Source organism: Gadus chalcogrammus, chromosome 9 (assembly GCF_026213295.1).
Source record: "Gadus chalcogrammus isolate NIFS_2021 chromosome 9, NIFS_Gcha_1.0, whole genome shotgun sequence".
Lineage (NCBI taxonomy): Eukaryota > Metazoa > Chordata > Actinopteri > Gadiformes > Gadidae > Gadus > Gadus chalcogrammus.
In genome coordinates, this window is record NC_079420.1 from 13,752,858 (window position 1) to 13,767,394 (window position 14,537).

Sequence of the window (14,537 nt, forward strand, 5' to 3'; positions counted from 1 at the left end):
GGTTTATATAGGCCAGCGAACAGCACACCTAATAATGGGTATGGTTTGTGTGTGTGTGTGTGTTTGTGTGTGTGTGTGTGTGGGTGGATGTGTGTTCGCATGTGTGTGTGGCCCTGTGTGTGTGTGTGTGTGTGTGTGTGTGTGTGTGTGTGTGTGTGTGGATGTGTGTTCGCATGTGTGTGTGGCCCTGTGTGTGTGTGTGTGTGTGTGTGTGTGTGTGTGTGTGTGTGTGTGTGTGTGTGTGTGTGTGTGTGTGTGTGTGTGTGTGTGTGTGTGTGTGTGTGTGTGTGTGTGTGTGTGCCTGAGAAGCCCTTAAACTGTGGGAGGTCTGCCCGGCTTGGCTGGATAGCTGTTTTCTTCATAGCTGCAGCCTTCTCTCCACTGTTGGCCTTCTATCCCTCCTGCCCCCCCACCCCCCACTACCCCCTTCCTTCATATTGTCAGGGCATCCAGTGCCAAACAACCCCCTCTTCCACCCCATCCCCACCAGACACCCATCCCAGGGCCTCCCTCCTCCTGGGTGCAGGTTCGGCCCCGGGCTCCTCATGGGTCTGCTGTTGGAGGGAGGGCCCGGGCCCCGGAGGCTGCAGGGCTGGGACCGACAGGCAGGCAGACAGGCAGGCAGGCAGGCAGGCAGGCAGGCAGGCAGGCAGGCAGGCAGGCAGGCAGGCATGGAAGCCACTACGAGGACCTTTATCTGGAGCAGGAATGCAGAAAATGTGGAAACAATTGGAAACAGGGGCTTTCAGGGCCCCGTGGTGACAAAGGGTTTTTCAACCCGAGAGGAGAGACGGGCTGGTGGGTGGGTTGGGGACGGGGGGACGGGGGGGTGGTTGGTAGGGTTGGGGGGGGGTCGAGGTGGGGAGAGAGGGAAGAGCAATGGTGTAGACAGGGTGTGTTTCTAAGACGAGGAAGAAAGAAGGAAATAATGGAGTGTTTTACTGGGCGACCAGTTTGAGTGCAGACAGGCCGCTTACACAACACAGATGCCAGGCTAGGAGAGGAATGCCGAGTGGTAGGAATGGAGAGCGAGAGCAGGTGGGGGGCGGAGATGGATGTATGTATTAGTCCCACTAAATGGCATGTTGATGAAAGGCCCTGGATGTGGCTCTCTGATGTAAAGGCCTCCTCCAGTCCCCCCCTAAATGTTCCATTAGGGACGTCCGTCATCGCTGGACAGAACTGAAGCGGGTCAGACTGGCTGCATAGTTCATTCGGACTGAGCCGAACATTTAAACCAAACAATTCCTCCCCCCGAAAGCCTATATAAAGATACTTTTTTTTTAAATCGGATGAAACTATCTGGTATATTTGTCGCGTCTGAAATTACCGAAGCATAAAAGCATTAGTGGCCGCGATGTACTTTGTGTGCTCCACTTCTCTCGCCTGCCCTATTCCTGTCTATTTGCGTCTGTTTTTCTTTCTTTGGTCCTTTATTTCCCTCCCTTCATGTCTTCCTATGTGGCTTTGTGCCGCAGCACATTCTGAGGCTGTTGTAAATAGATGTGCAGATGCCATTAAAGGAACTATTCATTAGCCCTGACATTAAAGTGCTAATCAATAGGATTGCATTAGTCAGTTTGGGTTACATAAACACACACACCACACACACACACATACATACAGGGGATCCCTGATACTTAATGCGAAATACAAATTAGCATATATTTTTTAACCTTATCATGAATGGAACCATGCATCCAATTAAATTATAGGCTGATCTTAATTTTGCCCATCACATAACCACAAGCACACACACACACACACACACACACACACACACACACACACACACACACACACACACACACACACACACACACACACACACACACACACACACACACACACACAGCTCTACCTGCTATACTTGTACTATATCATACTAGTACCAGCTCTTCCTGCTATTCTTATACTATCCTTATACCATCAGCTCCCCCCCCAATCTGGAATCTCTGGGACAGTGACTAATGTTCCTGTGATCTCCTCTCTCTCTCTCTCCTTCGGTCTCCCCTTCTGTCTCGATGTCTCTCTACCTCAGCAGGCCTGGCCCAGCGGCGCCCAGCAGATCCTGCTGCCCCCAGCCTGGCAGCAGCTCACCCACACCTCGGTCCAGCACGCCACCGTCATCCCCGAGCCAATGAGCAGCACGCAGCCTCTGGCCAGCTGGAGGTGAACGTCCACGCACACATTGACTCCAGATCAGATGAACAGTCTCTGTATGCTGAAGGAGTATGGCTCATAACAGTTTATATATGCTGAAGGAGTATGGCTCATAACAGTTTATATATACTGAAGGAGTATGGCTCATAACAGTTTATATATACTGAAGGAGTATGGCTCATAACAGTTTATATATACTGAAGGAGTATGGCTCATAACTATATATACTGAAGGAGTATGGCTCAGAACAAACAGTTTATATATACTGAAGGAGTATGGCTCATAACAAACAGTTTATATATACTGAAGGAGTATGGCTCAGAACAAACAGTTTATATATACTGAAGGAGTATGGCTCATAACAGTTTATACATACTGTAGGAGTATGGCTCAGAACAAACAGTTTATATATACTGAAGGAGTATGGCTCAGAACAAACAGTTTATATATACTGAAGGAGTATGGCTCATAACAGTTTATACATACTGTAGGAGTATGGCTCATAACAAACTGTTTATATATACTGTAGGACTATGGCTCAGAACAAACAGTTTATATATACTGAAGGAGTATGGCTCATAACAGTTTGTACATACTGTAGGAGTATGGCTCAGAACAAACAGTCTATATATACTGAAGGAGCATAGCTCATAACAAACAGTTTATATATACTGTAGGTGTATAGTTCTAGAGGAGTAAAACCAGTTTATATATAGTGTAGTGCTCTAGTATCAAGCCTTTGTTCATATGACAACGGCAGGCATGATGGACAGCTCGCTGTCATCCCTGTCCCCTACCACCTTCCCACACGGTGCCTATGCAGCACTTTATGTAATTAAAGTCCAGGTTTGCACCATTTTAAATTGACTGTCAATCACGGTCAGCTTCTCTTAAGGCCCAGGACTACACCCGGCTATGGCCGGGACAGGTCGGGTCCTCCGTCTTCTGAGGGTGTACGGTCCCGTTCATGAGACCCAATTTACCTTGGGGACACGTACATGGCGGTGACATCATGTCGGTATGGCCTGTCACTGCGATGGCATGATACAGGGCTGGATGGGTGAAGTCAGTGGTATGGGGGCCTGGAGGAAGATTAAATAGAGGTAGAGATAGTGGGAGGTAGTGTCTGTGAATGCGAATGCGTCTGTGTGTGTGTGTGAGCACGCACGTGCACATGCACGTGTGTGTGTGTGTGTGTACACTGTGTGCGTGTGTGTACGGATGCATGCAAGGAATTATTAGGATCAGTCTATTTGTGGCCAGACAACCCTCCCTCTCTCCCCACCACCCCTTCCACTCTCTCCCCCCTCTGTCCCTCCCTTCCTCCCTCCTTCCACTCTCTCCCCCCTCTGTCCCTCTCTCCCTCCCTTCCTCCCTCCCTCCCTCTCGGTTCAATGGCAGCCCCATTGTCCTCGGGAGAGAGGTTTTGGAGAGAGTGTCGCACTTCCTCTGCAGAGCTATCAGTCCACAGCTGCCGGTGTCAGCCCCCTCTGCCCTGTCACTTGGCTCGCTCTACGAATCGCCCTCTATCTTCCATCTCGTCTCTCTCTTTCCTCCGTCGGGTCACAGCAGGGAGTTGTTGCCCCCCGCTGGCTGAACTTTGAAAGAACACCCCTTGTGTTTGTGTGCTTTCTCATTTATCATCCTTCCCGGTGTAACTCTTAAAGGACTACTCAGAGCTGTGTTCACAGGAAGACATTGAATTTGGTTTATTCATAAAATGTAATTTGACTTTCTGATGAACATGTCATTCATTTTTATTTATCTTTTTACGTTTCCAGGAATTCCCACACTCACGCTAGCCACTACAACCCCATCATGCAGCAGCCGGCCCTATTGGCCGGCCACGTCACCCTGCCATCCAATCAGCCACTCAATGTGGGAGTGGCTCACGTTATGAGGCAGCCGTCAACCAATAACAGCTTGTCCAAAAAGACCAAGCAGCACCAGATGTCTACAAGGTATGGTACACATCAGATCAACACCACATACATCCAACACAGCATATACATTTATAAATTGTATTAAAAAATGGCTGTTGGAGAGTATTTCTATGTTAGGTCGACTAAAATGTATAAAGATGTTGCTGTTTCTTCTTGTTAAAAACGGGTGGTCATTTTCTATTGGCTCTACGCACCCTAGCTCAAATGAGGGAGACATGAGATTTGAGATATTTGAACATCCCTGTGCACTTGCTTTCCTATGGAACCCAACGTGTCAAATCTTTAAAACCTGGCTGCTCTGATCTGCGTTTTGGCGGAGGTTCTCCTGCTAAACCGGGCTCTGTTCACCTCCCCTTTAACCCCCGCCCCGCTCCCGCCCGCGCCCCAGGAACCTGTCGGGCTACGAGGTGTCCTCCTCCCAGCCCGTGCTGTCCCCGCAGCGCTCCAAGCGGGTGAAGGAGAACACGCCGCCGCGCTGCGCCGTGCTCCAGAACAACACCTCCTTCAACTGCCCCGCCCTCTCCACCGTCACCGGCGCCCCCGCCCACCAGTCCTGCCACGGAGGCGGAGGAGGTGGAGGAGGAGGAGGAGGAGGAGGAGGAGGAGGAGGAGGCTGGGGGTCCAGTGGCGGCCAAGCGGAACAGGCTTCCAGCACCACCTGCGATCACCACCACCACCAGCACCACCAACATCAGCAGCAGCAGCAGCAGCAGCAGCAGCAGCAGCAACAGCAGCAGCAACAACACCACCACCACCACCACAACCAGCAGCAGCAGCAGCAGCACACACCACCATCACGTCCCACGACAGACCATCATCATCCCCGACACGCCCAGCCCGGCCGTCAGCATCATCACCATCAGCAGCGACACGGACGACGAGGAAGAACACAAGCAGAGCAACAACAAGTGAGTCCGGGGGTTGTTCTTCAAAAACCAAAACACGTGGACGCCATGAGGCTCCACCACAGCTTTGATCCCACCGCCGTCTGAGCCCCTAAAAAACATCTCAGAGGTGGACCCACTCACTCCGATCACTGCCATGCACTCATCACCATTTGTTTTATCTTGTTCTCTTGATGACCCTCGTATAAACCAGTTAGTCAGTTGTGCAGTAGAAGGTTTTAGTGTCTAAATGTTTATATGGGTACTGGCGATGGGTTGTTGTTGACCAGCGCTGTGTCGTAGCTAGTTGTTAGACCCATGCCTTGCTCAAGGGGCGCAGTCGGTTCCTGGCTGAGCTACGTTTCACCGATGAACTGCCCATTAATAATCCTCCCTCCCCATCCATTCTCTCTCCTAGCTTACCGTCGAAGCACAGGAAGAACGTGATCAGCTGCGTGACGGTGCACGACTCGCCCGATTCGGACTGCTCCAGCAACAACAGCCCATACGCCATGGAGACCAGGTTGGCCAACAACAACAACAACAACGGCTACGACAGCAAAAGCACCGTGCTGGACAACTACAACAACATGAACTCTCGCACCATCATCGTCCCCCCCCTGAAGACTCAAGGCAGTGAGCTGCTGAGCGAGTGCGATCGCCTCATGCCAGGTAAAGGGGGAGGAAGGGGAGGAAGGGGAGAGAGCTAAGAAAGATTTAAAAAATGTCCATGGAATGTGTTGAATCATTGTGAGAATCCTCTGAAGATGTGAAGACATTTGAAAATAATGAAGATATTTCTATTAGTATTCAAATTATTATTGTTATTTTCTAATTTTTAAGAATTGCCCCAAAAAAGTAACCCCTACATAAAAATTGTATGACTCAAGATAACGAAATGGAGCCTTTGTTGATGATCGAGACGTGTTGAATGACACAGAATGATGCCGTGTGGAGCACGAGTGTGCAATGGCATTCCATTACTCATTCCTAAGATACCAAAGCGCCTCCATTCCCGCGGCCATGTTGTTCCTCTTGCTCCGTCCTTCATCAAGAGATTGAGTAACCTTTGTGTCCTCTTTCATCACAGAAGCAATTAATCATCAGAACTACAAGTTCAAGTCCTCCATCGTGGGGGTGTCCGGAAACGGACACTTACCGGGGGGCGTGGTGGGCTCCTACCGGCATCAGCGCTCCGGGCCGCACCCCTTTCAGCAGCAGCCCCTGAACCTCAGCCAGGTATGGTAACACTGAACATCTGTCTACTGGGATGGAATCAGACAGCCTACTGTTAGAGGGATCAGCAAGCTTGACAAGACGTCAGGTTTAGTTTTCTTTACCTTTCGGTGTGGCCACTGAATGTTCCCGTTGGTCAAGGCCAGTGGGGTCTCCATGGAGACGAGTATAATCAAAATATGGCATTCCAGCATTGTGTTTCTGACAAATACCATAAAACGTTCATATTCCCCTCTTCTGTAGAGATTTCTATACCCACATGTTGAAGACTCAAGATTCAAAAAGCTTTATTTATCCCGAGGGATAAATTGCAATACAAAGGTGGTAAAGTAAAGTAAAGTAAAGTAAAGTACTACAGAGTTAAAGTAAAATAAGATAACATAACATAAACTAAATTAAACAAAATATAATAAAAATAAAATAAAATAAAGGCTAACATCAAATAAATCAAACAATGAACTAAATGCAACAAAAGTAAGCACTTACAGGTAACGTAACATAGTAGAAAATAAATGTTTTGTCGGTATAAGGGCTGAAATATAAGTTGGCCGAGTAGCATTCGTTCATTCTCTCCGTGTCAGTTCGTTCTCCTGCCCTCGCCAATACCCCTTGTCTGAGTGTAATGTCACGATGCTGGCCCGCCCCTCCGATCCCCCCGCACCCCCCCGTTCCCCTCTGTTCCCCTCTGTACCCCCCTGTTCCCCTCCGACCCCCCCGTACCCCTCTGTTCCCCTCCGATCCCCCCGTACCCCCCCGTACCCCTCTGTTCCCCTCCGACCCCCCCGTACCCTTCTGTTCCCCCCGTACCCCCCTGTTCCCCTCCGATCCCCCCGTACCCCCCCGTACCCCTCTGTTCCCCCCTGTTCCCCTCCGACCCCCCCGTACCCCTCTGTTCCCCTCTGTTCCCCTCCGACCCCCCCGTACCCCCCCTGTACCCCCCTGTACCCCTCTGTTCCCCTTTACCCTTGCTTCACATCCTCGGTGCTCCTTCCAGGCCCAGCAGCACATGGCGGCGGAGCGAGGCGCGGGCCACCGGCGCCAGCAGGCCTACATCGCCCCCACCATCGCCGCGCAGGCGCCCTACTCCTTCCACCACGGCAGCCCCTCCTCCCACACGGGCAACCTCCACCCCCACCCCCACCCCCACCTGACGGCCGCCCACCTGCCCGGCCAGCCCCAGCTGTACGCCTACACCACCGGGCCGCCGGCGGGCGCGCTGGGCTCCAGCGGCGCCACCACCATGGCCCACCTGGTGGCCTCCCAGGGCTCGGCGCGGCACGCCGCGCAGCACGGCAGCTACCCGCCCGCCATCGTGCACCAGGTGCCCGTCAGCATGGGCCACGGCGTGCTGCCGTCGCCCGCGCTGCAGCACCACCACCACCACGCCGGCCAGTACCAGGTGCAGCCCTTCGCCCACCACCACCACCACCACCACCACCACCCGGCCTACATCAGCGCCTCGCCGGCCTCCACCGCCACCCTGTACACTGGATACCCGCTGAGCCCCGCCAAGGTCAACCAGTACCCTTACCTCTAGAGGGGCCAAGCCCGCCGTCGGGACCTCTGTGGACCACACTGGAGAGGGAGACCCGCCCCCTGCAGCAGCAGCATCCTCTGCTGCTGCTGCTGCTGCTGCTGCTGACTACACCCACCTACTCCAACCCGCACCTCCAGCAACCCTCCTCACCTCCCTCACCCCCCTCACCCCCCTCCGTTTTCACTCCCCCAACCCTCGGGAGTCCACTCTCACCCTGTTGACCCCCCCCCCCCCCCCCCCCCCCTCCCCCAGGAACCGTAGAGGCAGAGAAGGAGAAGGAGGCAAAAGGAGTCCGATGGGAATCTGACAAAGTCGTGTAAACCTGAAAGCGGAGAGCGAGAGAGAACCGAATGAGAAGGGAGAGGGTTGGGTAGGATTGTAGAGGGGCACGTTACATTTCCCCCCCCTCCCCCGCCCCCTGTTTATAATCCTTGTTTGCAAAAAGGGCCAGTTCAAGTCTATTATTTTGATTTCAACATTTTACCTTTGAACGATTCTCTGGTTTCACGCTGGAGTCCCTTTGACAGTCCTGCTTAGACGGAGGATTTCTTCCTCAAAGAGACGTTGCTTTGGTTTTATCGCCTCCCCCCACCCCCTGCCCCCTCTCCCCTTCTGGTCTGGGACGTGACAGTGGAACAGGGATAGCTCTCTCTGGGTGTGTCGAATATCCCAAATACGGAGAGAAAGTGAAATAAGAAGAAAAAAAACCTGCTGCTCTTTTAAGAAAAAAATATATATTGATGGCCTTTAATTGTCTTAACTATTTCCAAATCATTCACAGTGTGTCTGGGAGAGGGCCCTTCCCCAGCTCACTCCATCTTCTCAACTAACTCGAGGAGGACTCTGGAAATATAACCACCAGAAGACAACAAACTTTCTAGTGTATTTATAGATATTTTTTGTTCCTTACCTTCTTGTATGTTTCACCTTTTACGATACGATAAACTCTGTTTTAGCTAGGTGTCTTAGCTGGGCCCCTGTTCTTAGAATGTAGCAGTCTGCACCAACTTGTTTTTATGGGGAAACTTTGGTTTTATTTTTTTCCCCCCTCCCTGATACCAATAGACTTATTCGACTCTCCTCCGATTTATTTCTTCTTTTTTCAATGTGATTGCACAAAAGTGGTTATATAATAACATAGGCATGTACAACGTGATTGTCTGTGTGTGTGTGTGTGTGTGCGTGTGTGTGAGTGAGTGTGCGCGCGTGCCTGCGTGTGGCTGTGTGTAAGCGCTACTGTCAGCCATGTTGAGTAGATGGAAAAGCCCTGCATTGTACATTGTCCTTTAGCTTCTTCAGCCGTCCTTCCCTATAGTAGTGCCTTACAGATATAATGACACAGTTTACCTGGCTCTGATCCCCCCCCCCCCCCCAGAGCCACTGGAGACCCTAAGGGCGCTTCAAGCGAGGAGTGCTTCCCTGGTCTGACATCCCCCCAGTCTTGGCAGTTGTAGCTTTCTTCCAGGTGTAGACTCTACCCGGTTGTTTTAGCGTTTTGTGTTTCCCATTGACAGCGTACTATAAAGTGATGATGATGATGTTGACACTTAATGTCAGAGAGTCGATATGATTAAAAACTGAGCTAATTTTATGACGCGTGCATGAGATAACCTTGCTTGGGGGTACTTAACCAAAGTCGTTACATAAATTATGGTCACATGTTGTTGTTTTGTTTCTGTTTTTCGGGATATAAATGTAAATAATGAAATGTATAGTGTAACTGTGACCTCTACCACCGTGGCACCCGAAATGTGGCTTTACTTTTAAGATCACTTGGTGTATTTTTTACCACAGAAGAAGAAGGAAATTCATAAGCAGCAGGGACTCCAGAGCTGGAAAGTAGTGTGAGGTGGTATATCGTATACTGGGCAACTCCATTTGGACAAACCAATGTAAAGTGACATCGGATTGGCTTGGATGCATAGCGCAGCCTCGGTGTTGACATTATATCAAGCTCGAGACTACACAGAAGTCGTCTCGTCGAGCTAGGTCAGGCTAAAAGGACCTGAAAGAGAGTGTTTGTTTCCATGGCGGCGACCCTGCAAGGCCAATGTGAGGGCTGACAGAGAACGAGTGAGAGAGAGAGGGAGAGAGGGCCGGGTTGCTATAGACTGAGAGAGAGAGAACGAGAGAGAGAGAGACTAGAGGACAGAGGGCTGCAGGAGACAGATAGTGTGTGGGCACAAGCTCTAAGGGGCGGGCCTAAGAAAGCATAAGGGTTGGTTGGGGTAGGATTGGTGGAGGAGGAGGTTGGAATCCCTTCTCTTAAATGGAAGGAAAAGAGGTGAGCATGTTGGCACTGAGCAGGTTGATAGTAACAAGGAACCCTGAGGTGATCTTTCGCAGGAGGCCACTGCATGAACACACACAAACACACAATGTACGTGCACACGCACACAACCACACACACACACACACACACACACACACACACACACACACACACACACACACTATACCTATAACTCTGGACAGGAGTGTTTTTAATTATCGTTGTTGTTACTGCTGTTGTCGTTGATGTTTTTCTGGCAAAGATACACGCAAGTTATTTGTCTTGTTGTGCTCTGAGAAGTCATGGTATGGCGAGATGTGTTGTCATCTCATATAAACGACCAGAAGAGGACATGTGGAAAACACACACACACACACACACACACACACACACACCCTGGAAGAGCCTCTCTTGGACCTGGGCTTGGTCCGCCGCCGCCGCCGCCGCCGCCGCCGCGTGTGTGTCTGAGCCGAGGTACAGACCCCTCGGGGGCACAACTTAACACGCAGAACTATACCCAACGGGGCTGCCGCTCCATGTGACCCGCTGCTTTATTTAACGGATGTTCTCTCTATTAGCCACTGACGGGATTAGTATTCATTATCGAACAACGTTATTTTGTCCTCGTGAAATGAGTGTGCTCATCTCAACTGCTAGTGGCTTATTAAACAAGCCTTCCCCTTTTCCCCTTTCCCTTCATAGTTCTGGCATTTAAAGTTGTTTTGGGATTTTTCTTTGTTATTTTGTTCTCATGTTACGATTAACTTTTGACATGGTTGTAGGTTTTGTTGTGTTAATTATTATTAGAGATTGTTGCAATAATTGTTGTGGCTGTTCTATCAGTGCGTGTATGTGTGTGAGCGTGTGTTTATATATTTTTCTTTTTTATATCATTATTATGAATCGAATTATGTCCTGCTCATTTCATTTCTTGATTTATAACCTTGGGGTGGAAGTAGAGTAATATTTAGACCCAGGTGGGGGCACCAGTATCAAAGCACTGCTGACCATGCTAACTGTTAAGGTGAAGATAATCCAAAGGAGTCGTTAGCGATTAGCCTCAATGTGTGCCCACTGCCCAAGCTCCAAACCAACATTTAAGTGACTACTGGTGGAAGTCAGTGGGCTCTCTTGTCCTCGGTACTGATTGCTCCCAACCTCTCCCTCCCCTCGCCGGTGGTCCGCAGTGGCCAACAGGGGATCCTGGCAGTCCAAGATGTGATGTTGTGATGCAGAATGTTTTTTTTTCTTTCACATTCTTGTCCGTGTCGATGTTTTTGTTCCTATGCTTATTGTTTTGTCTAGCCCTCAGCCCATTGGGGCGTAAGTACGCACGTACGAGAGATTTCTGTTTTTTTCATTGAATTCTTTGGTTCCTCAGTTCTGAGGAAGACTACTGAAACATTCCACTGTTTGATGAAATCTGGCGTTCGTCCTCCATCTTTTACACTGCTGCCGCGTTACCACGGGGCGACCCTGTCCTGTCTCAGAATCCTCCCACCAAAGACTCCCACACACACACACACACACACACACACACAAATACACACACACACACACACACACAACTCTGTACATCTCAGCAAAGTACAAGCAATCCTCCACAGCGTCTCCACAAAGTAGTCCGGCAATAATTCTGGTTTCTTTCCTTTAACTCTTTTAACAAGACTTTTCTTTAAAAGTGCTTTTAGGGATGTTTTTTGGTTTTAGCCCCGTTGAATGTATATGCAGAATTGTGTGTGTGTGTGTGTGTGTGTGTGTGTGTGTGTGTGTGTGTGTGCTTGTGTGCAAAGGAGAGATTTACCATGCAAAACGCACACTGCATTCATTGAGTTAGTTTCTGTAAATACAAGCAACAACTGCTGCAGCCAAGCGTTCTCTATGAATAGTGTTACTCCTATTATGTATTCCCGCATTGACTCACGACAATAGGTAGCTATTAGTTTATCTGTTCCCTTAATATCTTAACTTCTCCTCAAAAGGTTTTATGTGTATTTTTTGTTTTAGTCTTTGATGTCGTAGCTTTATCAATATTTCAACAAAATGTAATTTGTATAAAAAAAGCGGATGTATTGGGTTAGTGTGCCATGGAATGGAATGATATGTAAATTTAATTTAATCAAAAATATACCAATTATACCTTTAAAATCATGGTCACGTGCACAAAATGAATGTAATGTGTGACCTGTGACATTGAACATGCTTTACAGCTCTTTCAGCAGGTGAATATTTAATTTAAAGACTGAATTTATGTAACTGTCAACTTTCACCAATGCATGATGCACTAATTCTACAGTAACTATATTGCATAATTATTTAGCAGCATAATTCACCCTTGAGAGAGTATATTTCTGTTTCTTGTTTTCTAATTTGAACAAGAAACAAAGACTATTTGGAAAATACAAAACCAAGATGCAGCAATCAAGATTCACATGAGTTTTACATGAAACCATGATTTTAATTTTGTGAAAAAAGACAAATTGGAAGTGTGACTTTGGAGTACCAAAATGTACAAAGTGTGAATGCTGCATTTGGCCATTTTAATTCAAGAGTACTGCAATCCAAACAACTAAGAATCCCTTCTAACTTTGAGGTGTGGTTTAAATTAGTGAAAGCTATGTGCGGCTCAGTCTCTCTCAGCCTTTCACATCTTTTTTTTTTACCCACTGTTCTTTAAAAGAAAATACTTCACACAAAAGGTGTCAATTTCCAACTCTGTCCACAATGTTGTTTGTGAGTAATGATGCTCTTTGAACTCTGAAATAATTGCAAAACATTCCTCAAGGCATACCACCCTTATTGCTAGCTCCATTGGTATTCTCCTGCCAAACTCCTGAAGTAGTGACTTGAAGTGCTGGAAGAAGTGAATAGGGGTGAATCACTTAACACACAAAACACACAACACACAACACACACGCACACAAAGAACTGTTTCACCTTGCAATCGTCTGATAAAATGTCAAGCCGCTGCCAAAAGTAATAAGGAGGTAATGAAATGTGTTGGCTGGAGTTAACATGAGCTGATGGACTCTTTGCTTTCTTTAATCTCCATTACGTACAATCTGATGACATAGACATTCTATCACAAAAACACATATGAGAGGAACATTCTTCCTAATTTTGAATCTCGATGTGGAGATTTGCTCCTTTGCTGGCTGTTCCTTAAGTGGGATTCAGGGTACGGTGGTCAAGGTTTGATGCCATCACTGTGAAACGGTGTTACACATTGTTGTTATTACTAGAAGTGATTCAAATTGCTTTGTGGTCATAACCATTTTAATTGCATCAGATTATATTTCTTCCAAATTTCTTTAATGTTAAGTCCCTAGTCCAACACTTTGCTACTTACAGATCAAAACAACACCATTCCAAGACAAATACGTTTGTAATATTTAATGGTAGAATCTGGAGTCAGCACCCAAGACTACTTTCAAATTTAGGTATAACATTTTTACAATGTGAAAAATATTTTTTTATTACGATAAAGCCTGGTGTGTAGAGTTTCAATTGTAAAATAATAATTTCTCCCATTTGTCTTGAATTACATTCTATTATGCCATTCTCATTTTTATGTCAAAACTACAATTAACTACTGTGTTGGCCGTATGCTTGTACTTTACACACATGTTCATATTTTCTTATGAATCTCCCTCAGACCATAGTTTCCATTGTAAGACCTAAACCTGCATCAGACCCTGACCCCCTGTTGTGTCCATTGCCGTTTGCTGGAGCGACGGATGACATTTCTTTGTTGATAAAGCCAATGTGTGCTGTATTTCCTGCTAAACCTTTTGTTCCGTTACTCTCCTCCTTTTCTTTTCTTTATTGGGGTGTGTGATGTCTTATCTTATTATTTCAATCTGTTACCGTAGCGATCTATGTATACCCTATTCCTTAGCCTAATATTATTAACTATGTTATGAGAATGGATATTTTACTGGCTTTATAGAATGTTTAAATAATTATAATAATGACAATAAGAAGAGTGATTAAGTAAAACAAAAACTCCTAACAATATTGAGTACATGCTTCTCAGCGCTTGTGTTTCCATTATGATGTTGTGTGCTTCTCTTAATCATTTTCGTTGTAGAAAAATGGAGTGAATTTATATTAGGCTTCAAAAATCTAACGATAGCTTTGTAAAACTACGGGAGGATTTTAACAGACAAACAACCTTCGTCAAATAGAAGAATATAGTTATTTTAATTGTCCTCTTTACTAACTGTAGGATGAGAGGGTCTCGCTTTGTGGTGAACTATGTTATAGCTTGTTATTCACTGTTACTTTTGATCATTTTTTCGGTCTCCGAGGTGAATCGAGTTATTAATGAGAATTTGTATGATCACATATGCATATTGTATATGTGTAGAAATGTAATCACACTTTGTCTTGGATTTACATTAAACTGTTAAGTCACGGCACCTTCTCTGTTCTTACCTTTATTTGTGTGTGTGTGTGTGTGTTTGTGTGTGTGTGTGTCTGTCTGTCTGTGTGTGTGTTTG

At 47.3% G+C, this 14,537-nt stretch overlaps 1 protein-coding gene across 1 annotated transcript in view; it reads left to right on the top strand.

Annotated features, from left to right (window-relative positions):
* Positions 1-7,852, top strand: part of hipk2 (homeodomain interacting protein kinase 2) — a 74,495-nt gene extending 66,643 nt beyond the window's left edge. The window contains exons 10-17 of the mRNA XM_056599397.1: positions 2,042-2,172; positions 3,945-4,124; positions 4,495-4,640; positions 4,716-4,725; positions 4,874-5,014; positions 5,409-5,662; positions 6,081-6,229; positions 7,221-7,852. Of these exons, the coding sequence (XP_056455372.1) occupies positions 2,042-2,172; positions 3,945-4,124; positions 4,495-4,640; positions 4,716-4,725; positions 4,874-5,014; positions 5,409-5,662; positions 6,081-6,229; positions 7,221-7,763 (1,554 nt within the window). The 3' untranslated portion in view covers positions 7,764-7,852. The remainder of the gene's footprint in view (positions 1-2,041; positions 2,173-3,944; positions 4,125-4,494; positions 4,641-4,715; positions 4,726-4,873; positions 5,015-5,408; positions 5,663-6,080; positions 6,230-7,220) is intronic.
* The last annotated feature ends 6,685 nt before the right edge of the window (positions 7,853-14,537 follow it).